Here is a 26,070-nt window from a genome sequence, read left to right on the forward strand (position 1 = left end):
TTTTTTTCTTACGAGAAATTGAATATTCGAGGAGAGGGGACTTCAGTCCGAAAAGAACATTCATTGGGTGCTCGCCGGCCAATTGCATTCGGAGGCTGTGAACCAATGGGAAGGGAAACTCCTCCCTTGCCAACTGGCAGAGAAAAGAGGCGCGGCGCCGCCCCGCGGCCGAGGGCGCGAGCCTTCAACGGTCACTCTAGGAGGGAGGGGGCGTGGTAACAATGGAGAAGGTGGAGCGTCGTGAGCCTTTTTCTTTTCACCCGCGTGCGACGGTCGTTGCGCGTGCGCAGTGAGCGGCGGGACGTCTAAGGCTCCGCTTTCCCGGAGTTGTCTGAGAAGATTTCGTCGTCGTCTGCTCTTATCCGAGTTGTGAACGGATGTGTTTTACCTCAGCACTCGCTCAAAGGGACCTTTGTTCGCGGACCCGTCATTTGTACGCTAGAGGTAAAATAATAATAATTAAGTTTCCTCTTTGTGGGTTTAGCCCTGACCCCATTTAATTCGCCGCTCAGAAACCCTGGAATACTGTATATTCTTCGGTATAAACAACCACGGCTTTACCCGAAACCGGGGTGGAGGGAGAAGTAGTGAGGAGATGGGTGGCATTCTGTGCCCTCAGATAGGCACTATTTAGCCTTAAAATACACTCAAAACTCGCCCCTAAAACACCATTGCTGGATTTCTCCCCCCCCCCGCCGCCCTTTGGTGGCTCTTTGAAGGAAAGATGCTCTTCATGTACACATGATGCGGATTGAGAGGATTCTAAATAAGTCATGGGCTAGAAACTCAAAACCAGGCTTACTTGAAAGTGAACTCCATCAAAATGGATAGACCACTTAATGATTCTTCTGCCCATTGTAGTAATTGCAATGTGCTCTGCTAGATGCTGAATGCTTTTTAGTTGTATTTTTATTCATTCTTTTGTTTTATATTGTATTATATTGTGTTGCAATTTGCATTCCATAGAACTCAAATTGTAATATAATGCAAGAAATAGAAGCAATAAAAATACAATTGAAAATCGAAATGAATATTTAATGTGGACATGCTATGGACTACATGAACGAAGCTTGTAGGCCACTGCTGGGCCACAGACCACAGTACAGGGAACCTATGCCTTAAGGTGTATTTCTTGGTGTTTGCACTGAAGACGTGAGTCCAGCTGAGTGCAATAGGACTTATTTCCAGGTACGTTCCAAACATGTAGAATTGCAGCCACAATTAGAAGCAATATATATTTAGAGGCTGCGGTTGGGTAATGCCTTTATTGCGTCCAACCAAAATGCCACAAAAATGGAAAGCTTTTGAGATCTATAGAAATCTTGATTGGGCAGGATGTTACACAAAATTGGGGGTGGTTAGCTGAGGAAAAATAATAAGCAAAAAACCAGAAAAACTACCCTGGATGTTCACTATAAGATCTGCTTGTAGTTAATGTCTAAAATGGAGATTACAAGCTGAGTCCCTCACAGATGCTGAGATACTGGCTTACACACTTGGGGTTTTGGGATGGAGAAGCAAAAAATGGCTGCTGCCCCCATTTCTTTGAAAAAAGCAAAACCCAGCCTGTAAACCTGTTCTTTCCCACACACTTCAAATGAAAGCACAAGTTCCTGCTCAGGTAAAGAGCAGAGATAAAAAGAAATGTGCCATTCTTTATTTTGGCAAACCCAGAAGTTAATTTTGGTAGACTCCTACCTTCTTAATATGCACAATGGCTGTAATCCTATTCACACATTTGGGATTAGGTCCTATGAAATTTAACAGGACTTTCAAATAAACTTGCACAGCATTGGTAATGCAAAGGGGTGGTTTTTTTTTTAAACTTCCCAGGTAAGGGAACCGGATAAAAGTATTATACATGTGCTTTTAAAATGTGAAAATAAAACATGTTTTGGCAAAAATATGGATGATCTTCTATATATCACACATAACACAAGTCGTATGAGAGAGGCTCAAAGGCATTGTTCCAGATTTTGCATGAATATGCCCCACAGAGAACTGTTGAACTCTTGCTGCTGTTGAATGCTGTTAGGAATGAATGTGAAAGCCATTAGGTGTGTATTCTAGCCTTTAAATCAGAACTAAAAGGATTGTGTTATGTATTCATTCATTTATTAGACTTAGTCACTTGTCACCTGAAGGTCTGCAAGTGACTTACAGCAAATATATATATATATACACAGTACATAATACCTTAGAAGGGTGAAGTGGGGGAGGGAGTGTGACTAACTCAACATACAAGAATTAAGCCTGATCTTACACCCTTTCTCTCTTCATAGCATATTACCGTTGAATTTTTTTTCAGAGCCTGCCTGTTTGTCTGTATACCTTGTACACATACTGTAGTGATATCTTTATACCATACACAAGAGAATGAGAATGTGCTCTGGAGGTCTGTCTATAGGCTGTGGTATAGGATGTGTTCCTTACACTTGGTTTGGGAATTCTTATAGATATAAAGCTTTATGTAAGATTAGAAGAGTGATTGGCTAGATACAGTCTTGTAAATTTGGTATTTATCTAAAATTCCAGATAGATACTTTGGTTATAGTTCCAAGCATGGCTGCCTATGGGGACACTCTAACGGAGACCTCCTCCTCGAACAGAACTGATGGTAAGTTTCCATTTTTAAGTTCTGGGTTACTGTTCCTTCTCATATTATTGCACACTTTTTCAGATGAGACAGTGGCAGAATTGAATCTGTATTTAGGATTGGTAATGAACTGAATGAGGACCAGTAAACTGAAGTTCAGTCCTGACTATTGGACTATTGCAGTGTGTTGTATGTGGGACTCACTTGAAGACTGTTCAGAAACTGCCTTGGATTGGCTGCAAGGATCAGATGTTGCCTTTTTTAAAACTACTCCACTTAAATACTCCAGAGTATTTAATGTTAATTTCTCTGAGTACTACTCCTACCTTGAGAGGCTAGGCAGCTGGTGATAACCTGCATTTGAAGAACTTTTCCTAGAAAATTATCCTGGCACCAAATTTGTTTTCCCCCCCTGGTGACGTGTTCTCTGTTGTCCAGGACTTGCAGGCTATAAGCTGGCTGATATTAATTGCTGGTTTTGCCTCCACTCTCTATTTTATCAATATACTATTTTATTCTATTTTAATAAGTTGTTTTTTGCTGCTCTGAGTATATTAGCTGAAGAATGGATACAGATTTTGAAAATAAATAAATAGGCATCCACAGTCTGGTTGTCTTTTTATCTCACTTTTCTGAGACTTTTTGTCAACCAGGAAACAGATCAGCTTCTTGCTGCACATGGTCTTTTAAGTTCCTTTGAACTGAAATTTGTTTCCATTTTAGGGAATTTCAAAGGTTACAGTTGGTTACAGAGCTAATGGCTTTGGGGACTTCTGACTGTAGAAAAATTATCCATGATGTGACTGAGTACCGTATAAGGAAACTTGATATGCCCTTTAGCTTAACTTAGCAGTGGGCAACTTTGCATATAAAACTTTCCCTACACAGATATACATTAGTATGGGATGTGGGGGGAGGCATTTGCTTAGTGCATGCTATGTGTGATGTTAATGAAACATCTATTTTGCTGTTTGTATACGCATCAATTGAAAAGTAATTTCTTGGTACCCTGTCACATATGTAGTGTCCATTTCTTTTTTGCACTGTATGAAGTTGTCTCCTTGGTTTAGAAGGTAGACTACACCCTAAATACATTTCAGAGTGTCCAGCTGTAACTGCATCCTACAAACTTCAGGCACTCAGACTTTCTTGGTGAGGAAGCAAGCACTTGCCTCATCACTTCAAGATCCAAATTGCTGGCACTGAACTAAAGACTTGTTAACCAGTGTCCCGGTAAGGAGAGTAAGCACTTGTTCATGAGGTGCCTGGGGGAAGCAGTTCAGTTCAAGTTGCTCCATCTGTTCCTGGCTACTGTGGGTGCCTTCTCTTTCCCTCTCATCCACATCTGTGTCTGTGCCCCTAGTCTACTTCCCTCTTTTCATCTCTCATAAGGAGTCCTTATGGAGATACTGCATAGTCTGCATATGTGCATTGCCTCCCAACACCCTTCTACACTCTTGATGGGTAAATGCCATGTGCAAAATAGGCCACCAAGGTGAGTGGCTTAGCTGAGATGTGAATTTTCCTATGCAAATATTCTCTGGGCACGTCCAGACGCCCCTAATTTAAGAGACAGCATGTGTGCTTTTAGTTTTCCAGGGTGTCTTAAATAACTTTTCCCAGCACTTCTGCATTCTACAAATAAGAAATTCTAGAAATCTAATGTGGGATCTCATACATGCAGAGTCATGCTGTGTTCTGCTCTTAATAGAACTTGTTTCCTAGTGCCAGTATTCTGATTAGTATATAGCCATCACATCTTCATATGATTGGCTTAATAAATACTAAACAACACTGTGTTGCCCTCCTGTTTTTGAAATGTGTCTAGCTCTTGCATAATCAAATTTCAGTTCTTGGAGGAGTTATCAGCTGACCAATTCTTCTGACATATTTCATATTGGCATCTTGTCAGTAGATGCTTAACCATGCCATGCATAGCATCAATCCTGTGATAATCAAACTAGGGCCCTGCATTCCCCTTCATATCAGCATTTGGGTATTGCAAACATGTGGCAATATGAGATCAACAGGAAAGAAGCTGTATCCCAGACAGACAAACTTTTAAATTGTATTTTTGATGACTTAAATTCATGCAAAGGTACCCAAGAATATGGAGAGGAATAAATATTGTTAGTCAATATGGTGCCTTGCTGTTTGGTTGAACTGCTGTTGTTTTTCCTGTATTGAAACCTGAGAGTTGCTAAGAATAACTTCACACTTCCATCTAGTCAGATCTGGTACTTCTGCGTCAGTATTTTCAGCATTCGTACAGCCGTATTCTGTACAGCTGTTGGGGAGAATCAAAGCTTGTTTTGGGGGGAAGCTAATGCCAAACAGGGCAGCAATTGCTTCACTTTTCTAGGAGGTGTTCCAATCTACTGCTGCTTTAGGGTAGTCGCCAACTTCACTTGACGTGTCCGGCAGCAAATGAGAATTGCAGTGCTGTTGGTTGGGAATGTAATCAAGAGCTCAGCTCCTCGGTCCTGAGTAAGTGTTAGCATTTTATAAAGCCACACTTCAATATGTTTTTTATGAGCAGGTAAAAAGTTCCACTTTTCCTTTAAGATCATATTTGATCAAATGAAAGTTAGTCTGGTTGCATATTCACATTTGAATTGTGTCCAGAGGCTGATGTAAATAAGCTAGGAAATATAGCTATTGTTTATGAGAAAATGGCTTCTCCTTTTTATCATATACTGTAGTAGCTCTGCTGCAATGTGTGACATGCCTAGCTGCGTAGTGTACAGATAAGCTACACTTCTCTAAAGTGTAATGTTTTGAACCTAATCTACCAGTTGTTTTTCTTTTCCCAGCATTCTGCAGTTCCAGTGACGGTTCTTCATTTCAGCCCATCAAAACCCAAGTGGCTATCCCTACAGCTCATGTCATGCCTTCCATGCTAGATAGGTCTTCTTGTTCAGTGGGTGAATCAAGCGTACTTCGGACCACCCTTACTTCCTCTCTGCCAGTCTCTTCAAGTAGCACAGGAGGGCTGATGTCCAACCATGATCCTGATACTCTGAGGCACTCCCAGGTGTTTCACAGGAACCCTGTTCATCTTTATCAAACTTCAGTGGAAAATGGCTGTAACCAATCCTCTTTCCTTGCTCCTGACCAAACAAGTGTGAAATGTGCTCAGAAACCCATTAGATTGGCTGCTGAACTCACGTTTAACCAATCTCCTCTTCTGGATAAGCAGTCTGCTGGTCCTTGGTCCCAGCTTCAAATGTGTAATTCAGATACTGCTGTTACTGGCCTAGAAAAAGACCCATGCAAAGTGCTGCTAGATGCTAAACCAGCAACAGAAACCAACAGAGTCTGTGAAAAGCAGGTACCCTTGGGGCTTAATCCTGCTACTATGTACCCCAGCCCAACAGCTGCTCAGTCTCAGCTGTGGAAGCAGGAAACTTGCACACTACATCAGCATGAGAATTGTGCGCTTAGTGCCTGGAATCAGCACTTGGACCGTGTTCGCCTGCAGTTGGAGCAGATTCAGGTAGAAGGTCTTTTTGAAACAATCTGCTTTAGTTTAAGAGAGTGTGTGGACACAACAAGTGTTTAAAGTTGAATAGCACTTTTAGCCCTTATCCACAGTTGCATATAAACAGAGTTATTCCATTGCATGCTTATTTTTCTGAAATGTATATGTTTCCACTTTCTATTTAAGTGTGAGTCTTTCTCTAAATTGTTTTCTGCTTTACTCTCTATGATAGTGGTTTAATAGAAATAAAATATACAGTTGTCAGTGACTAATGCTGTTGTATGGATTTGTCTGGTGAAAGAGTACAAGGTAATCTGCTACCTTGACTAACGATTAATGAGGGTGGAATTGATAATCATTAGAATTGTCTATGTTGTGCTTTAGTTTACAGGGAGAGGTGGCACTGTGCCATTTTTCAAGGAGAAGTTCCTGAAAAAATGGGCAGCCCATGGGTATGCATAGGGAGAAGTCCTGTATCTGTTGTATCTGGTTTTTAAGGGGTTTAGGGATTCTCCAAAGTGCATATTCCAGCCTTGTTTTTCCAAATGTTGTTGCTATATATCATGAGTTCTTTTTGACTGTGTATGGAAAAAATTGCAGACAAGTAACAGTTAGCAAAATGACTGTGATTCATTTTGCCTTTTTGTATGAAAACTTTGTCATAAAATCCACACTCTTCTAGTGAGATGAAACCATCTTTGTTTAGTGACTTAGAGCAAATCCCCTCCATTCCCTGCAGAAAGGGAACTTTCATGGTTGGTCCAGTGTATCATTTCTCTGTAATACACAGAGTGATCTAAAATTATTGAGTGCAGTTCTTTATGGAGCTATTTTTTTCATAGTGTTTTGATGTGGGTCTGGAATAGCTGGGTGTAAGATGAGTCTTCTATGTATTGGTGCATGGAAGTGAATAGCCTTTTAAAAGTTGTGTCTGAGCTGAACCTAATGCCTTATTTCTGTCTGACCCTTATGATTCCAGCTGCAAAACAAAGCTCCTTGCTACCATCCCTTGGGGAGCAGTACTTCACTGCACACTGTTGATCCAGCCCAGTGGGTTGGCATTGTAAATTCAAATGAGAATCTGCTCAGGGAGAAAGAAATCCTCATTGACAGGTAGGAAATGGAAATAATATTTTAGATTTCCAACTATCAAGTCTGAGACTGTCGCTCAGTTAGCATGTAATTAACATGTAACACTAAGCCATACTATGGTTTAGCATGAATAAGCAAACATGGGGGTTCTGGCATTTAAGTTGTCACACTAAGCTGTGACTTGGTTTAGTGTTATATTCAAACCTGGACTCATGTTTTGTCTCACTTTCAGACAACACATATTTATTGTTTAAATTGAGGGGTGACAATGTAAGGTAGCCTCATGCCCAGTTACCTTTTCCCTTTCCATTACTCTCCCTCCCCCACCTTTGCTTCCTGTCTTTAGATTATAAGCAGGCATTGATAAATGCCATTTAAAAACTTGTATAAAGTCCATCCTACTGAAGAAAACTTCTTGTTTTCTGAATATCTGACTTTGCAAATGTAAATATGTGTGTTGGCGTTATTCCTTTTTTGAAGGCAAAGGCAACACATTTCACAGCTGGAGCAGAAAGTACGAGAAAGTGAGCTGCAAGTCCACAATGCCCTCCTGAGCCATCCTGCTGCTTATGGGGACTTGTATCTGCTCAGAATGCAGGTAAGCACCATCAATTCATGGTTGGTATGGTTTGAAGATTCAATTTCCTTCATTTTTCTGAAATAAGAGCTACAGAAATAATGCTTGGGTGAAGAAGGTTGGATTAGGGAAATGCCATACTAGTCATCTACCATTTCAGGATCTTCTGAAGCTCTGGATCTGACAGTATCCACCATACCATTGGTCTTTTTTCTTTTCTTTTCTTTTTTGCGATTGCTGCTTTTCGGGGGGTGCAATATTTGGTGTGGATTTTGAGAATGCTTGGAAGCTAGTATGATCCTCATTAACTCTTTTGCAGGAAATGCAGCGGGAGAACATATTCTTACGAGCTCAGTTTACTGAAAAAACAGAATCTCTTACTAAGGAAAAGATTGAATTGGAGAGGAAACTGGCTGCTTTAGAAGCAAGTGTAAAACAGATCCAGGAGGCCCATAAGGAGACTATACAGAAGCATACAGCGGAGCTGAAGAAACAAGATGAAAGGGTGGGCTGTCTCTGTTAATACAATAGGTATCTCCCGGTTTCCACTAAGATACTTGGTTACAAAAGGAAACCAGTACATGGGCACATGGTATATGCAGAGTGTTTTGCTTCTGTTTATGGACATTGCCGGTAGTAAGAATAAATTATCGCAAAATATGCAAGGAATACATATTTTCTGTTGGTATACAGAATCCTCCCCTTCATGCATTTTGGGGTTAAGGCAAGAGTACAACAGCTTCTTGCACATGAGTTTATATTGAAGGATTGACTCTGGAGCAAAGAAAACCTAGTACTTGGCTCTTCTGGCATCTAAACCTGGAGTCTTGATATAGTTCTTGCTTGCTGATCTTGCATCATGTAGCATTGCTTTTGGAAATTGGTTTCTGTGTTGAAGATCAGTAATGTGAGTTAGAAATAGTACTGTTTCATTAGTAACAATGAATGAATGCTAATTGCAATACATTTATTAGGCAAGCTTAGCAAATTCAAAGTTTATTTACTAAATATAAATAAAATAAACATGTTAAACAATTTTGCTCTCTGAGGCATCAGAATTCCTCTCCACCAAAACCCCACATCAGCGTTGAAGATTCTAAATAATGAAATGCAATGGGCAGAAAGCTGAGCACATCAAGATTTTTCCAAAACTGTGGCACCAGTACTGGACTGGGTTTCTATGAGCATCCAAATCCTACGGTTTTTCAATATGAAGCTTTAACTGTGCTCTGCATGTAAAATGTGTTGCATTCTTCATCAGCATATCTTAAGGAGAATATTTTTTTTACTTAGCTGACACAACTTATCCCCTGACATCATGTTGCTGCTTTTGTGTAGCCTGGAGTGGGATTAGCCTGTGTGATGGCCCATTCTGTCTTGAAGTACTCTGCTTGAATGAAGTCTCTAATGTATATTTTATTTGTTGCTTGTAGGTTAAAATAGTGTTTACCCCTCAAAGCTGATACATGCACTCACTCAATGAGTAAAAAACAGTCCTCTAAGAAAGCCCCTACTTTTGTTCTTTGTTTGTGCAGGTAAAGGCAAGAGATAAACATATTGAGCACCTGAAAAAGAAGTGCCAAAAAGAATTTGAGCAGAACCGTGAGAAACAGCAAAGAATTGAGACTCTGGAGCGTTACGTTGCTGACCTTCCAATGTTGGAAGATCATAAGAAACTCCACCATCAGGTATATTGGTATCTCCTGGATACAGCTGCACTTGTGCCAGGTCTTTGCATCCTACTGAGTGTGCATGGCTGGTTGGAATGGCAATCTGTTTTCAGGAAGTGAAATATTCTGATCTATTCAAATTGCTTGGAACTGTAAGAAGATGTAGGAGACATATGCTTTGCGTGAAAGAAAAACTGCTAGGAAAGAATTCTGTTGGTTCTGAAGTGTACTCTCTCTCTCTCTACTTTCTAGTTAAAAGAATCTCAGCAGGCAACTACAGCTTTGCAGGAATCAGTGACCACTCTTGAGAAAGAGCTTGCAGATGTTCGTGCCAGTTGTAGAGAGAAGGAGCTGCACCTAGAAATGCAGAAACACAAAGAAATGGAACTTCTTTCTACCGTGCGCAGGTAATGCTCTTGGGAACTGTGAGTGAAGAAACAGAACGAAATAAGAGAATGTTATTTGGTGTGGTCTCAAAGCCTTATATTGTATAGTGCTTGTGGTGGAACTTCCCTATAATGCATTTCTATCAGGGATGCAGTGAGAGACAATATGATAGTACAAGCCTTGGGAATGAGGGTGGGGGCAATAGGTGGGAATAGCTGTAGAAGAGTAAACTTGAGTAGCGGTCGAGTGGGAAAGAGATCGTGTTCAGCTTGCTGTGTAGAGGCACAACATTCAGTTTTTAAAACTATAAAACTGAGTAACGGAGCTTGGGGACAAAGAGTGGACTCTGGAGTTAGCGTGATGCTTGAGAGAGAAAAATGGACAATGGAGGAGCAGACACTACAGGAGCTGAGTATATGGGTATTGGCCAAATCTGCCTTGGGTGCCTTGGCATAAAGGCAGTATATAAATGCAATAGATAGATAGATAAAATAGTTGGCTATAGGCATGTAGTGAGCTGGCTATTAAAAGTGTCATGTCAGTTTTGTCTTCCAAATTATGGTAAACATTCTGGCTTCAGAATCAAGAGGAGATAATTTGGCACTGGGCTTTGGGCTGCTTTTAAAACATGGAGGCAGATCCATTTTGTTTAAACTACCCAGTTGTGTGGAAGAGGGGTGTGTTTTGAATGATTAACAGTAAAGGGAGTTTACAGTGGGGGTGGGGGGACACACCCCCATGCCCATGAATCTGTTCCCCATACCCAGCATTTGTCTCATCAACTGAGTGTCCTTGCTTGGGATATCTTTTTTTAAAAAAATTGTAGCTGTTTATATTCTCTCTCTAGGGATACAAATCCTTCCAATGTGAATCACAATTACCATCAAATTCCATTGACAGAATCACAATAAACAATATAAAAACATAAATAATCAGAATTCTTCCCACAATGCCTTGTATTTGGGGAGTTGACAGGACAGTCCAATTGGAGCAGGCTCCGAGGCCTGCTGCCTCTCCTGGGATCCAGTGAAGGCAGGGTGAACAAGTTTAGGGAACTTGCCATGCTGATTATGTAAGGCTGTCAGTTTCTTCCCATGTTGGATGAGGGGTAGGGAAGAGCTACAAGACAATTTTTGGCTTTTTCGTTCTTTCACAGAAAAATGTGGCCTTGTCTCCTTAACACAAATGTGACTATGACTTAAGAATGTCTTTAAAATGTGTTTTTTGTTACTTAAAGTGTATGCTTTTGGAGCAGAGTAGGATTTCTACTTTGTCAATATGGGATCAAGGGGTGGTTGTAGTTCAGATTGAGTATTATGAAATCCATCTTCAAGGGGTGAACTTGTTGAGGTCATTCCATTTAGCATTGGCATCTTGTTTCTTAGTTTACAAGATAAAATGCAGCGTGGGAAGAATTCAGCAACAGACGACACTGCCCAGGAGTTGGAGAAAGAGAAACAAGAAAATTTTTCTCTGCAAAATGAATGTGATCTCCTTAGGAAGGTAACCTACTCCCAGTGGGGAATTGGTGGTTATTGTGGATCTCATATTCTCTGGCAATTGGATCATATTCTTTGTGCAGTCTCACATATGGGTTCTGTATCTGCTAAGATAGACATCTCTTTTAGATAGGTTGTGCCAAGCTCAGTGATTAACATCACACCTCTACCTCTAGGTAAGCAACCTTGCTATTCTCCTATTTGTGAAACTGCACAGAGATAACAAAGAATAACAAAACAGCTTGGATTGTCATTCACTGAGGCGTCATTGTGTGCTTGCACCCTTCTTCATCACTGCAAATGCCATTAGGACCTGCAGTCACTTGAGTACTTCTTGTATAGTATAGGAACTGAGCAGGAAGGCAGGAGCCATGTCTCCAGGATATGCACTGTGAGGGTTGGGAGCAGGCTTCCCATCAAAATTGTTATTGTCTAGTTCTAGAAAGCTCCAAAAATTGTTTCATGCAGGCACAGAATAGGGCTGGGCGATATCTGGTTTTCAATATCACAATATCACCAGCAAAACATCGCAATATTTTGATATATCACAATGTTTGAAATAAGGCTGGAACTACATAGAGGTGAATGTGGAAATGGCCTGGCAAGTGGTACTATGTACGGGTCTAACTCCAAAACTGATAAATTTTTACTTACCTTTAACATGTTGTTAAAACTGTTATGTTATAGTACTACTGTACAGATAATGTTTAATTAGCACAATTTCTCTAAAATTAAAGCTGTAGAAGTAATTCAGTAGCATAGATATCAAAGGTATGGTGAGATAATGTTTCCTGAAAAATTGATTACATTACTAAACAAGGGGGGGAAAAACAATTCACAATCACAGTCACACTTTTAGATATTCAAATATATTTCGCTATTGAGTCTTAGTTGAATGTGTGCATCTCACAACACAGTTGTTTGATTGTTTGTTAATTTTCTTTTCTAAACCAGGCCAAAATAGAAACAATGGAATGGATAAATTTTATCAGAACAAAAAATTGCTAAACAAAATTTATATTTTTAATGCCAGGGGAATTTCCATTTCTTTTATAAACCAGGCCAAACCAGAAAGAATAGATAAAATTTTACAAAATAAAAAATTATTAAACAAACATATTTTTGCAAGGAAAATTTGATGCATTTAATCATATGAAGATTTACTCAATGATAGTGTGCTTCAACTTTAACATTACAAATTTCTGGAGAATATATTCATGTTAATATATTAATTTGTTATTAGTAAGAACAAATTTGTGAGAAACCAAAGGTGCAAGGGGAGAATTGAGAAGAGTTCTAGGGTAGGGAGAGGGTCTGGAGGAGAAAATGAGGAGCATAATGAGGGAGAGACGGAGACAATTGAGCATACACACAAACCAACAAGAAGTACACGCAGATGGGGAAAAGAGGGAAGTGGCCAGAGCAACGTGCTTTTCTTTTTCTTTTTTACTATTACCCCAGTTTATATTTTTATGTGAGTACAGGAGGAGGAAAGGGGCTCCAGATTCCAGAAGCCATGCCTTCTACCTAAGCCACCTACCAGCTCAGTGCCTGCCTTTCAGCAAGAGACTGGCATCTCTAAGGAAGTTCCTGCTTGCGGCTGTTGAGCTCCACCTGCTCAGGAGGCAGAGTAGTCAGGCGACATTAGGCTGCACACTCACTCGCACACATGATACCTCCAAGGATGATTTTTGCCTGCTGTTGAGGAGGCAGGCAGGGGAGACGGAGAGCTAAGGCAGAGAGTTACCCTGCAGTTCACACAGAATTTCTCAAAAAGCGATTTTTGCATCAGCCTGCTGCTGCCGCTGCTACAGGAGGCACAGAAGAGCATCTGAGGCAGAGTTAGCTATAGTAACGGCTGCACAGGACAGGAAGAAGCATCGGCTTCCAGAGTTTTGCAATGTTGTGCTTTTTGACTATTGCACTCAAGCGCACACACAATTTACGATATATTGCCAGATGTTTTTTTAAAAAAATGGTTATCACAATTTGCTCTTTATATCGATATAAGACAATATATTGATATATTGCCCTACCCTAGCGCAGAACTTGTATGTGACTGCACAGATGACCACGCGAGGAACCACAGTTACAGATAAACATCTGAAGAGGGAAGAATTTAAATCATGAAGATCTTAAGCTCAACAATCTAGTACTTCCTGCAAGTGTGGTCCTGAATTAGTGGTGTATTGCTGTGAATAGTTATATTTCAGGACGAATGATCTCTTCTGAAGAGTCCACAAACAAATTGGGGTTGAGAGTAAGATCAGAATGTAATCTCTCTAATTGCAAATATGGGGGTCATACACAGTAGTGCAGTGCTCATAAATGCATTTGTTAAAGCAATAAACGTTCAGTTTTTATTATTTTGCTAAGAGTACATCTAAGGGCGCTAATAAATACATGGGAAGGTTTTCGTCTTTTTCAGATTGTGGATAATCAGAAGAAGAAGATGAATCGGTTATCTTCAGAAGTAAAGGTGAGTTCAAATTGAAGGATTGGATATATGTTCATGTATCCAAATCATCAACAGGATAATCAGCACTTGTTTGTTCTTGTATTCCAGGATCTAGAGAATCGGATTGCTCAGGAGGAAGACACAGGTCAAGCTCTCAAAGTGGAAGCACTGAGGCAGGAGAATGTAATGCAACAACTGCGCATAGCAGTGAAAGAGGTAGTCTCCCTTTTAAATATTGGCATCTGTTAAACAGATTAACCAGCCAAGCAACTATGTAGTAGGATCTCCATTCCTAGTCCTTTTTTCCTTTAGAGTACCTTGATTGCCTAATAAGTCTGTGTTTTACTTCTCATATTTGTAGCCTTATTTGAATCCACCTTCCCTTTGGTTTGTTATACCCATATAGAAATAGTGTTTAGTGTTTTTGGTGCTCCTAGGGCTGTACAGCAATTTGTAGCTTGCGGCGGCTTTTGGTTACAAAAGCATAATATCAAGTAGCTCAGGATCTAGTATCTCTTTTATTCTCACCTCCCCAGTAATTATGGTTAGAACTGAGATCACACAGTGACCTCTGATATTTTATAACAACATTAGAAAGTGGGTGCTGCCGCCAATCTGAAGGTTTCCAAAATAGAAGACATACTGTAGAATTGCAGTCTCACACTAGGGGGTGATAGAGATCTTCTCTAATGCTCCAGCTTCTCTTCCCTATTCTTTTTTAGCTTTCTGTACAGAACCAGGAACTGATGGAAAAAAATCTGACTCTTCAGGAGCACCTCCGGCGGATTGAGCCGGGTCAGCTACTGTCTGATGAAACAGCCCACCTTATTCAAGAGCTGCACAGAGAGCTAGCCAGCTGCCTGCAGGACCTGCAGTCTGTCTATAGCGTTGTAACGCAAAGGGCTCAAGGAAAGGATCCCAACTTGTCTTTATTGTTGGGGATTTGCAGTAAGTAAAACTGAGTTTTTTCAGCAGCTAGTAGTAGAGGAATATTCTTTCTTTGGGATTCTGAAGATGTAACGCTTCTCCTGTTTTATTGGTTGCCTGTTGATAGGACAATGGTTGCCAACGCTTTCTAGGTCTGTGGGCATATTTGGCATTTTTGAGATAGGTCTGTGGTCATAGTCATGTGTCTCCTCATTCCCCTGGGTCATTCTGCTCCCACAATGGACAGAGGAGCACACACAAATTCCTTGCTTTTTCGTGAGGTCTATATAAAACTGAGATCCAGCAGAACTGATACAGCCTCGTGAATTTGCCTGATTTTACACAGAGCTCCCAAAAAGCATATTCAAAATAAAGCTGACATCGGTAGCCTGTGCAGTAAAAATTACATACACTTGCCAACACTGCTAAAATATGAATACAAATCGCAGATTTTAATCATTACACACAATGGTGACTTTAAGGGGATCTCTTGAAAAAAAATGATGATCCATAAGCCTTAGATTCATGTGTTTGCACCATGTCAGTGCTGGAAAACACTGGATCCATGAATCTTATGACTCATTAAATGGACATATGATCTGTGAGGAACTGAAAAAACATTATGCAATTTCAAGAGGATCCATTTTACATGTAGTGTGTGCACCCACATGCTCTCCCTGGCACTCCTCTCTCCCTCTTGACTCCAGCACCCTAATTTCTCTCCCGAACTTCTCTTCTCTTCTCTTTAGCTGCTTGGGTGCTGCTTGAAGCCTTGAAAAGCCTATGGAACTGAAAAAAGAAATGCAGGAGAGGGTAGCTCACTTCCTCCACCCTTGCCTCCTAATGACAAAGGTTATGGAGAGTATTGGGGGGCACTAGGAAAAGTCTGTAGGAAAAGAGTGTCATGGTGCCCCCATTTTGGCAGCTTGGGGTTTTATGCTGAGGATATCTTGTAAATTGTTTTGCTGTCATCAAAATTATTCATTTATGTTTGCTTCACTTGCAATACCGTTTCAGAATCACTAGACCATTGACATTCAACACTTCTCAGTATACTTTCTTAACCATTTGGAGACATACCCAAATGTGTATTCATAATAGTGAGAGCTAGAATGTGCTTTAAAGGGGGGGGGGGATAAACCTGTTTCTAGCCTTAAATGGGATATCTGCAATCCCTGAATATTACCTCACTCATCTATAATTTTGTTCTCCAATATCACAGCTGTGCACTGTTCAGTTAAAGAAAAGGATGACTTACAGAAACCGGGCATGATAGCAAAGAAGCTGGAGGATGTAAAACAATTGCGCAAAGAGATTGAAGATTTACGGACTGCTATTTCTGACAGATATGCACAGGATATGGGGGATAACTGTATCACGCAATGAAGGCAAAATGATGGGACCCAAGGACTAAGATTCCACATCCATGAAAGCTGCTATAGGGTGGGATTTTCCAAAGCTCCTTCAATATATTTTACTTCTGATTTGATGCCAAGTGGAGCGTGTTTCCTGCACCAAGAAATCAAAGTGTTTCTCTTGCCAGGAAGGTTCTTTGAAGAAAATGTCTGTGTTTGGCACACACTTCCCTTTTATTTGCAATTGGTTAAGATTTTGGGCAGGCTACCAAATAGCTGGTCCTTCCAGCTGTGAGTTCTCAGCAGTGACATAATTGCAGTTCCAGGGCTAGTTCATGCTTGCAATCACATGCCAGTAAATGCACCCTCTCTTCAGCTTGTAGCCTGCAATTTCATGAGGAAGTATGTGAATGGAGTAGTACATGGTTACAGCTGACAATCATTTCTGTGATTTTTGCAGCAGCACTTTTTCTAGATACCATAGTCATAGGAATCACTCTGGCTACTGTGTACTGCAGCTTACGCAAAAAAATATTAGTGCAATTGTGGACATGCACAAGACTGAGGAGCCACTACGTCAGCGTATGTGTAGAAACATTTAAATTGGTCTGGATAAAGATGTTCTGAAATTCTTCAGTACTCTGAACTGTTTGGGTTTAGAAAGGACCCCCAAAGAAGCAGGAGTACAATGTTGGGAGTTCTAAAAAGCCTTGATGCATTTACTCTCAAAAGCCTTATAAGTACAGCTGCTACCAAGGAGTCTGGTCTTAAAAGCCTTTATTAGTTCTCCACATGTCTAACTGGGGCAGGGGGGCTATAACCTACATCAGTAAAATGGCCTTTCACAGTGCCTGTTTTAATGGGTTAAAATGTTCCCATTCAAATGCACCTTTTAAACTGTTTTTGTATGTCTCTGTTCTTTATGCACATTCTTACTATATATTCCAAAGTGTGGATTTTCATACTTGTGTGCCTTAATTCCTAGAAATAAACTGTCTGAGATCAGCTGCATTCTTACAGGTGTGTGGCAGAATTTGCAGAATTTGGATTCTTTCCATCTATCATGTGGATCTGACTTGGGCAAAAATACTGAGATCCATCAGTGGTTAGTTATTATGACTAAGCTGATCTGTACAAGTTAAGGAATGTAGGTAGAGGAGGAGTTTTTGAATGCCCCTCATGTTTCAAAATAAAACATCAAACCTCCGATTAGAACATTTAAGATCTTGGCAAGAAACCTATGCCTCTTTCTTTACACAGATGGGAACTTTATAATATGGAAGAATGTTCAGTCATGTAGCCCAGATGTTTTTTGCTCTTGGTGCAATGCATGTACTTGTTCTAAGGTTTATGAATACACATGGAATTGCCAACTTAACAAGCAGTTAACTGCAAACTTAACAAAGAGCATTTGTTGCCTCTAGCTGCTGTTCTCCCTACCTCCCTGGATATAACGGCAAGCGTACTTTTTAAAAATCTGCCTCAACATGCAATTGGCTGACTAACATCCCACCAGCGGTCCCTTTCTATGTATGCATTCTTAAAGTTCCTATCTCATCTAAAGTGGTGGGTTACATATCTCTGAATCCATCTGAGGTGCATTAAATCATTCATAAAGAACTGAGTAAACTAGTAATAAAGATGTATATGAGAGAGGAGGGGAGGAGAGAGCATTGTGAAGTAGAAAGTGAGGAACTTGGTAGCCATCTATCTAGGCTTCAGTGTGAAAAGGGTAGGTGTCTGTGTATTGAACCTGCAGAAAGATGGGCACACACAACGCATCTCAAAGGCCTAGATCTGTTTGTTATTGAGAACAGATAATGTAGAAATTGAATATTTTGTTCATAGTTTATTGTGGCTATAACTTCTTCCCAGGAGGAATCATTTTAAGCCTGCTGAAAAAGTGGATTTAAAATACAGCTTTAGGTTAGTGAATGGATTGATCAAGTACAGTCGTACCTTGTTTTGCCACCAGGATCCATTCCAGAGCCCCAGCCGCTAGCTGAAAATGATGCAAGGCAAAGCACCGCGTCTGCATTTCTGCACATGTGCGAGTGGCAAACCTGGAAGTAACCTGTTCTGGTACTTCCAGGTTTTCTGCAGACGTTCGCCAAAGTGGACGCTAGACGAGGCAGACATTCGCAGAGGTATTACTGTACCAGGTTTGGAATCTGTTGTCAGCATGAAAAGCTGGAACATCCAAAGTTGTGTATTGGGACAAGAATATAGTTTTGTTGATGCTAGGCTGCTACACAAAGAGCCTTAACCAACAGAAAATAATGAAAGTGCTGAATTTCTGACAGTTAATGGAAATGTGGCATTTACATGACATTCTGCCCACTGGCAACTGGTACCCCTGCCAAAGCTATTTCCTAATGAAGTGGGAGTTGTGTGATTCCAGCTAGTGAAGGGATAGTTTCTTTGTTGTCATGGCAAACTCACTGCAAAATGCCAAAGGAAGAAAACATTATTATTATTATACCACAGGTTTACTGGAAAGAAAAATCTTGGTTATAATTTTAAAATATCTGAGTCACAGATTTTGATTTTGTACCTAAAGAAAGCTTACTTTGCCAGGCTACTTGGTACTCAGTATTTTGGTTACAAAATAAAGTGGAGTTTCTGCTTTTTAAAAAAGTGCCTTTATCCTGGACTTCTTTGAGTTTTACCTCTGCCACACTTCGCCTTCGCCCTGCCTTGCTACCCTCTCATTTCATGAGTAATAGACTAATCCAATTTGGCACTAATTTATTGTATTCATACCATTTTCTCTGTGAGGAACCTTTGGCCCCCCAGGTGTTACTGAAAGTACACCTTCCATCATCCCTGCCTGGTGGCCACGCTTGCTGGTCTAGGTAATGCTAACACAATGAAATAACTTCAGGTGTTATTTTGTTGCTCAAGCAAACCCACATATCGGGTGTGGGTGTACAGAAATGTACATGCCGGCAGTGCTAGAGTTGTTATGTATGCAGGGGTAGTATTACACAGAAAACAAATTATTAGCTGAGTAAATACTAATATGTGTATGAATTCCGAGGCAAACTTGCTGCCATATTTTATGCATCATAAAAGGTGTTCTCTTTCTCAAAGCAGGGAGTGTCTCTTTCCGCGATGGCGTTTGCCAGCTGGAATTTTTATGAGCACTTTTATCCCTGCTTGTAGAGTTCATTATTCCTTGATTAGCTGGGGAAGCTTTTTAAGTCGAGCTTTTTAAACCAATTAAACGTTTCTTCCTTACTGATAAAGGACCGATACAATGTAGTTCATGGACCATAAACTATACTTTAGTGGAAAGTAATGGTTGGTATTTTCAACTTTCTGCTGTCCAACAATGCACGGTCGATGGTGGTAAACCTCAGGCTGCGCGTTCTTTCCTCGAGAGCAAGTCTGCGCGCGAAGGGGCCTCCTTCCAAGTTAAGACTTCCAGGACCAGCTGCAAGTGGATCGTGAAAGATCTACAGAGACACACACTCCTCCTGAGAGCCTCTGGGCTGAGGCTCCGCGCCTCCTGAAGGAAAGCGAGTCCCAACCCAATGCATGGGGACAACGAGCGACCCGCCTCCCAAGCATCGCCTGGCGGCCGGATCGCAGACTATCCGCCCCGCATGCCCGCGGCTGTAGACCCCATTGGCCTCCGCGATCACATGCTGGGCGGGGCTGGGAAGGAAGCAGATTCCCTCTCCACCCCTTTCCTCCGCTTCCTTCCAGGCACCCACCCAGCAGCCAAAGCAGAGAGGGAGCGGCGACAAAGCCCAGCATCATGGCCAGCCTCACGGTCTACAGCACCTCGGTGACAGGCTCCAGAGAGGTGAGTGGCGCGCCAGGGAAGGTGAGCTGCCTCGCCGAGCGGCTCGCTTCTCCCCCGCCCTCCTGGCACTCCGAGGCGGAGCTTTTCCGCCATCCCTCTGCAGCGTGCGCTCCCCTTTCTTGCTCCCTCTCCCTTCCCCGCCCCCATGCAGCTGGCTGCCTTTTCAACCCTCACGTCCTCCCGCTTGAATTGAGCCCCCCGTTTCTTGCCCCCTCCCTTCTAGCTCCCTAGACGGGCTTCTCTTCCATAGGGGATTCTTCTCTATCCAGATGCTACAGTCATCTTGTTTTCTCCCCCCCCCCAAACCCCGTGGATGATCTATGAGAAACCGGAGGGGAATCCAAACTGGGAGCCCCTCCAGTTCTCTGATGGCGGAACGAACCAGAATGAGAGGTCTAGATCTCCCTTCCCATTTGAAAGAGGATTTCTCCACGCAGCCCAGTGTCTTCCTTGAACAACACAACGCCAGGCTGATGGGAGTTGTAGTCCAGAACATCTGGAGGGGACCAATTTTTTTTCTAGAGGTGGCTCCTCCCTTCCAGATGCAGTCTGAAGCAGCAGCTCCCTCCCCTGCATTTCTGAAGCGGCCCTGCCCTCTCCTTGATGCCTAGAATCCTGCCAGCGCTGGCATTTGTACATACTGGGCTTGGTTTGTATTTGGAGAGAAGTGGAACCTCCTTCCTCACAAAGCATGGCTGGTCTCGCAATCCCTGCCTCTGGCTCTTTGTTTTGCATTGAGCAATATGAGCAGGCTGTGTTCCCATGTGTGACCTTCCCTATGTATCAAATCCCAGAACAGGGTGATTAATCTCCCACTCACCCCCCCTCCCCCTTTGTGTGTTCTGTAGATCAAATCTCAGCAGAGCGAAGTGACCAGGATCTTGGATGGAAAGAACATCAAATACACCCTGGTGGATATCTCCCAGGATAATGCCCTGCGGGACGAAATGAGGGCCAAATCGGGCAACCCAAAAGCCATCCCTCCCCAGATTTTCAATGGGGACCATTACTGTGGGGTGAGTGGTTGGTGCAGAAAAAGTTATTTTGCTCCCTGGTCAAGGCTAGTAGTGAAGAGAAGAGTTGGCTGCTCACAAGAGGTGTGACTGGTGTGCCCCTCAGGACAAATTCTAATATATAACTATAGATCTGAAACCTGTAAGACCGTTCATATATTTAATGGCCTTCAAGGGGCCTTTAGTTTGAAGCCTTGAATGCAGACCAGACCTATGTATGCAAATACATGTGTGAGTAGGCCTGTGTGCCTTAAAAGAGTAGGCCTGTTGTTTAAGTCAGGGACCAAATCCAAGCCTCCAGGCCTCTCCCCCCCCCCCCCCGGGTCCTTGGGACTTTCCCTACTTTATTGAGGATTGAACCTGGGACCTTCTGCATGCAAGGCCAATGCTCTGACACTGAGCTATATGTGTAAACTTGTTGTTGCCCTGCCCATTTTTTCTTCTGGCCCTCAATCTGAAAAGATCACATGTACACAGAAACACACACAAACGTGGCTTAATGGATGCCTACCCTGGTTTATGTACAAGGTTCTTTATGGCCCTATGCATGAGTTGCACTTACAGCTTTTAAAGGCAAGGTCTGCTTTGTCATTCTAGCCCTACTGTAGTCTGTCCACAGTTATGCCCTAGCAGGCTGTGGTGGCTGGTAGGATGGAAGGCAGGGAGACTAACACTAGGTGGGGCTAGAGACCAGTGACAGGCAGAGCCCCCACCCCATGTCTGGTTGTAAGTAAGAATGCGGCAGGCAGGTAGGGCTGGCTGGCTGAGGGCAGGCTGGTGTTGATGGGGTGGTGCCCCATATGCCTGAATGGACCTAATTGGATTTGTGGGTAATGCATGTATAATGCTCAGGTGCTAGTTAGGTTGTATGTGAGTCTCATGCTTTTTTCTATTCATTGGTGTAAATGCTCACTGCAAAAATTACAAATGTAGTATATGAGCAGTCACGTTGTATTATTTTAGAGATTTGCAAGTTGACCAACATTTGAGCTTTTGGGCTCCTTCCCCCCCAGATGGGCTTTTTTGAATGTCCCTTGGGTGAAAAGCCTATCCTGGCTATTTGTGTACTTAAAATGGCATTTGCTATTATTATGACATCCCTGGGGTGCTGCTCTTTTGAGGTGACATGCCGTTGCCACCTGACATCTTGGGAGCAAGCAAAGATTCATGCCCTCCTTTTGTCATCAGCTGCTTGTTGCAAAGTGCTTCGGAATGTGTGGCCAGCAGCGGGTTAAGTCAGGAAATAAAAGTGAATCAGGCAATGTGTCTCTGAAGATCAGCTGCTGGGAATTACAAACGGAAAGAGTTGCTTTTGCACTTGGGTCTATTTGTAGCTATCCTGTAGCCATCTAGTTGACCAACAGGGCCCCTTTTGAATCAGAGCTAGGCTAAACTGTGTTTTTTAATATTAAAACAAAACTTTGTTCTTGAGCCTCTTCTAGGTAGATATGTCAGTGGACTGCTAACTGTGCCCTCCCTGTCTGGAATAGATCTTGGGATCATAAGGATCCTCTTTCTCTCCTCCCCACCTTGAGGATTCCCTGATATGACAGGGAAGCTGTGGGCCTCCAGAGGTTACTGAACCTCCCATCAGCTCCAGCCAGCCTACTCAGTGGCCAGGGATGATGATAGCTGTATTTGCATTCCAAATGGATCACTTCCCAACCTCCTAAGTCCTTGTCAGCCCTATCCTGGCCACAGGTTCTCCAGCTTCAAGGTATGGGGAGCCTCTATAAATGGAAACAAGACTGCTGCAGACAGTGCTTGGTTCTCCTTCATTGGAGGTGCCAAAGGACCATCTATCAGCCTGTGTTGTCCCATCCCAAGGCTATAATTCCCTGCCTTGTAAACAACACCCAGAAGTGACAGATTCCAGATCAGAAGTCATTTCCTGTGTCACTTGTGAAAGCTCCGTTTGTAATACCCAGCTAATAGGAAGCCTTGTATGGGGAAAAGGGGCTTTTCAGCCATGAGCCACCCATAAGGATTGTGTCATATACATCATTAAATAAGCTTCACCCTCTCTGTCTGGGGACAAATTTCCAGCGTGGTACCTGGGCCAAGTTCTGAATGACTTTTATGCTTTAGGACTGGGGGGTGAGAGAGATTTGAAAGAGAATTGCTTTCTGTTGGATGGTTTTTTGAAAACTCTGAAGCCAAGTGGTTATCCTCCCTCCGCAACCCTTGTTCCTGACCGCACACCAGTGCTCGCTTAGTCTCTGGGTCACTTCATCTGTTCTAAACTCTGCCTGTCTTTACTGACAGGAAGTGATGTCCATTGTTTACAGCAACCACTTTTTCTGAAACAAAATTTTAATAATGAGCCTCTGGTTAACTGTGGTCCCAACTCTTTCTGCTTCTGATGAGCCTCTTGAGTGTGTGAGCAGGTTGCAGAATGGAGCAAGCTAAATTTGGGAGCACAGAGGCTTCTTCGGTGGTTGGTGCAGGATTCCTCATACAACTCTCTTGACTTTTGTTTGAGTACTCTGTTCAAAGGCTTCCTGTGTCATGTTCCTGTGCCTTGATGAGAAAAGAGTTCTGTTGAGCTTCTTGCCCTAGTAGCAAGAAACTCAACAACTGCACTATACATTTAAAGCAGTATCATACCACTTTAGACAGGTATGATGTCTCCCCCCAAGAATCCTGGGAACTGTAATTTGTTAAGGGTGCAGAGTGTTGTTAGGAGACCCCCATTCCCCTCTGAGGGCCACAATTCCCAGAGTGGTTTAAGCATCAATCCCCTCCTCCCAGGGAACTATGGGAATTGTAGCTCTGGGGAAATAAGTGGTCTAACAATTCTCAGTATCCTTAACTAACTACAGCTCCCAGGATTCTTTGGGGGGAAGCCGTGACTATTCATAGTGGCATGAGACTTCTTTATAGTGCAGATGGGGCCTCAGAGGCTCCTAGCTTTCTATTACATATTGCCTTCTTATTGATTCTGTATTTGAGTTTTGTTTCTTGCTTCTCCCATCCGGCAGGACTACGAACTGTTTGTGGAAGCAGTGGAACAGAAGACCCTGCAGGAGTTCCTCAAGCTAGCCTGAGCATGCTTTGTTCCTTGACCCTTGACCCTCTGCCCTACCCCAAACCTGGACTTTGCATTCCAAATGGATCACTACCCAACCTCCTATGTCCTTGTCAGCCCCAGCCTGGCCCTGTGTGACCAGACACCTCTCCAGCTCCCCTTTCATTGCCTGCTTCCCTCTCGGCATGGTCAAAAAGAAAAACACTTTGCACATTCCTTTGAATGCTGCTGGGCCTTGCTCCTCGTGCCTCTGTGGATGAGAAATCTACCGGTCAAGGACATTGGAAAGCAGAGCTTTCCCCAAACCTCCTCCCCCCACCCCTTGTGCCGAGCCTGCCCTTGAGACAAGAACAAGGGGAGGCGTTGCCTCTTGTCTTATAACCAGTTGCAAATGCTGGCTTCCACACTTCCTCTTTCATTCCTACCCAGGAAATGAGAGCAGCAGCCGTCTGCTATAATTAATATTACTTTGTTATATACCAATGCAAAAGTACTGCACAAGATGATGCGCTGAAATTTCATTTTCTGACAGAGAGATGGGGTAGGGTTGTACGTGTGTCTTAAAAATTACTTCAGTGCAGCTCAGACTCTCCTAGGAAAAGCGGTTTCCAAGAGGATGGTGAGAGCAGATCTTGTATTCCATTAGTGTGTTCCCACCCCAACTGATATGGGACGTATATAGAATGCTAGGTCTGTTCTTGCATCAGCTGTTTCACACTTTTTCTTTTTTTTAAAAAAAAACTGGCTTTTTGCAAATATGGACCAAGTGCATTTTCAGGTTTTTTTCCTTGCTAAAAGCAAAATTTGTAAAAATGGCCATCTCATTTGAGATGCTATTAAATGTTGCTAAAAACCTCAACTGTGGCTTTGTGTGTATCTTTAACTGGAAGATAAAAGTTGAGTACCATCCTGATTATTGATTCAGAAATCCATTTTCCAGCTCTCCTAATAGCTGGGTTGATCACATTTACTGTTCCTCAGCACAAAACGATTTGTTCCTGGACCAAGCGTTGGACAGGTTGCAGAGCCCTGTAGGCTATACTGAGATGGTTTGAGCACAGTTGCATCAAATACCCATAAATTTCTAAAATAGTATCCTTGCACCCTTCCTCAATAACTGAAGTGGATGTATCACAAAAGCGTAAATTGTAAAGACTTGTGCACTGAACCCAGGATTGTTTTGCCGTGGATGTACGATGGGAGCTGTGGCATCACTGAATTGTTTCTAGTTACAGTCAGGTTGTCTCTAGGAAGGAGGCTTGGTTGCGATTTGTCTATTCAGTGGCAAGATTGATTGATTCATTGTGTGGGGTTACCTGCCAGTGAAAACAGTACCAATCAGAAGGTGCTAGTAGGGAAAAATGCACTTGATAGTGATCACTAAGAAGAGGCCCTTAATTCATCATGCACTACTTCTTTAAGTGGAGTTCCCCTCACCTCCCACAGAGGAAGGCAGTAAGCCGGTGTAAAATGTCAGCTTACTCATTTGAGCTCTTCTTAATTTGAGACTGCAAATGGGAACTGCAACAAAATGTTGCAGTGTGTGTTCCTTATGCTCAGGGTGCCAACCAGCCAGCATGCTCTCTTCCGGGATATGCCTTCATGTTCCCACTTTCCCCAGGCTTTATGTTTTTTATTCTTCCCCATCAATCATTCAGCATTCAGTGCTCAGTACTCAAGAGTGGTTTAACAATTGGTCCCTCTCCAGAGGGAAGGAACTCTGGAAGCTAGCCTTGTGAGGGGAATAGCAGCCTCCTAGTAACTCTCAGCACCTTTAGCAAACCACAGTTCCCAGGATTCTTTAGGGGAAGCCCTGGCAGTATAAAGTGGCAGGATACAGCTTTAAATATATAGTGCAGATGGGCCTAAGTCTGGCAGGAAAGTAGTCCTCATCTCCCAGTTTGGCACCAAGGAGGGGAGATTGGGGTCTTGTTTCTGTATTGGTGCTAGGCTGTGGAGACTCAGGACAAAGCTTCAAATCAGAAGAGGCAGAGTTTTACAATGAGCACAAATGGCTGAGACTTGTGGACCTCCTGGGCATTGGTGATTTTAGGGGTGAGAGGTGCTGTGTTATGCAGAGGGAAGGCCAGATGCATTGGCGTTCCTGTTGAAAAGGTGCAAATCACCCAAACTTTGGACATCTCTCCTTGTGGCATGCAACCAGTAGCAATTAAGT

The 26,070-nt window shown here is 42.5% G+C and overlaps 2 protein-coding genes across 4 annotated transcripts; both read left to right on the plus strand.

Moving 5' to 3' along the window:
- Positions 1–272: 272 nt before the first annotated feature.
- On the plus strand, positions 273–17,047 carry CEP85 (centrosomal protein 85). 3 transcript variants are annotated; one of them, XM_028738763.2, is made up of 13 exons: positions 273–444; positions 2,536–2,617; positions 5,410–6,092; positions 7,057–7,190; positions 7,650–7,767; positions 8,066–8,251; positions 9,282–9,434; positions 9,669–9,823; positions 11,189–11,306; positions 13,731–13,781; positions 13,869–13,976; positions 14,483–14,708; positions 15,910–17,047. In XM_028738763.2, exons 2-13 carry the CDS (start codon positions 2,563–2,565, stop codon positions 16,071–16,073), a joined length of 2,151 nt encoding a protein of 716 aa, XP_028594596.2. In that variant the 5' UTR covers positions 273–444; positions 2,536–2,562; the 3' UTR covers positions 16,074–17,047. The 3 variants fall into 3 exon arrangements, with proteins under 3 accessions (XP_028594596.2, XP_028594598.2, XP_028594597.2); XM_028738765.2 differs by lacking the exon at positions 273–444 and adding an exon at positions 3,667–3,829 and having other exon boundaries at positions 2,550–2,617; XM_028738764.2 differs by lacking the exons at positions 273–444; positions 2,536–2,617 and adding an exon at positions 3,895–5,083.
- A 2,647-nt stretch (positions 17,048–19,694) lies between these two features.
- Positions 19,695–24,753, plus strand: SH3BGRL3 (SH3 domain binding glutamate rich protein like 3). Its single transcript, XM_028738771.2, has 3 exons — positions 19,695–19,853; positions 20,702–20,869; positions 23,848–24,753. The coding sequence occupies exons 1-3, from the start codon at positions 19,806–19,808 to the stop codon at positions 23,911–23,913; spliced, it is 282 nt and encodes a 93-aa protein (XP_028594604.1). The 5' UTR covers positions 19,695–19,805; the 3' UTR covers positions 23,914–24,753.
- Positions 24,754–26,070: the final 1,317 nt, after the last annotated feature.

This window comes from Podarcis muralis, chromosome 7, assembly GCF_964188315.1.
Source record: "Podarcis muralis chromosome 7, rPodMur119.hap1.1, whole genome shotgun sequence".
NCBI lineage: Eukaryota > Metazoa > Chordata > Lepidosauria > Squamata > Lacertidae > Podarcis > Podarcis muralis.

Coding starts and splice junctions, on each gene's coding strand:
- CEP85 (XM_028738763.2), top strand. CDS start 2,563: ATGGCTGCCTATGGGGACACTCTAACGGAGACCTCCTCCTCGAACAGA. Junction 2,618..5,409: donor CTCCTCGAACAGAACTGATG/GTAAGTTTCCAT, acceptor TTCTTTTCCCAG/CATTCTGCAGTTCCAGTGAC. Junction 9,824..11,188: donor CTTCTTTCTACCGTGCGCAG/GTAATGCTCTTG, acceptor CTTGTTTCTTAG/TTTACAAGATAAAATGCAGC.
- SH3BGRL3 (XM_028738771.2), top strand. CDS start 19,806: ATGGCCAGCCTCACGGTCTACAGCACCTCGGTGACAGGCTCCAGAGAG. Junction 19,854..20,701: donor CGGTGACAGGCTCCAGAGAG/GTGAGTGGCGCG, acceptor TGTGTTCTGTAG/ATCAAATCTCAGCAGAGCGA. Junction 20,870..23,847: donor ATGGGGACCATTACTGTGGG/GTGAGTGGTTGG, acceptor CCCATCCGGCAG/GACTACGAACTGTTTGTGGA.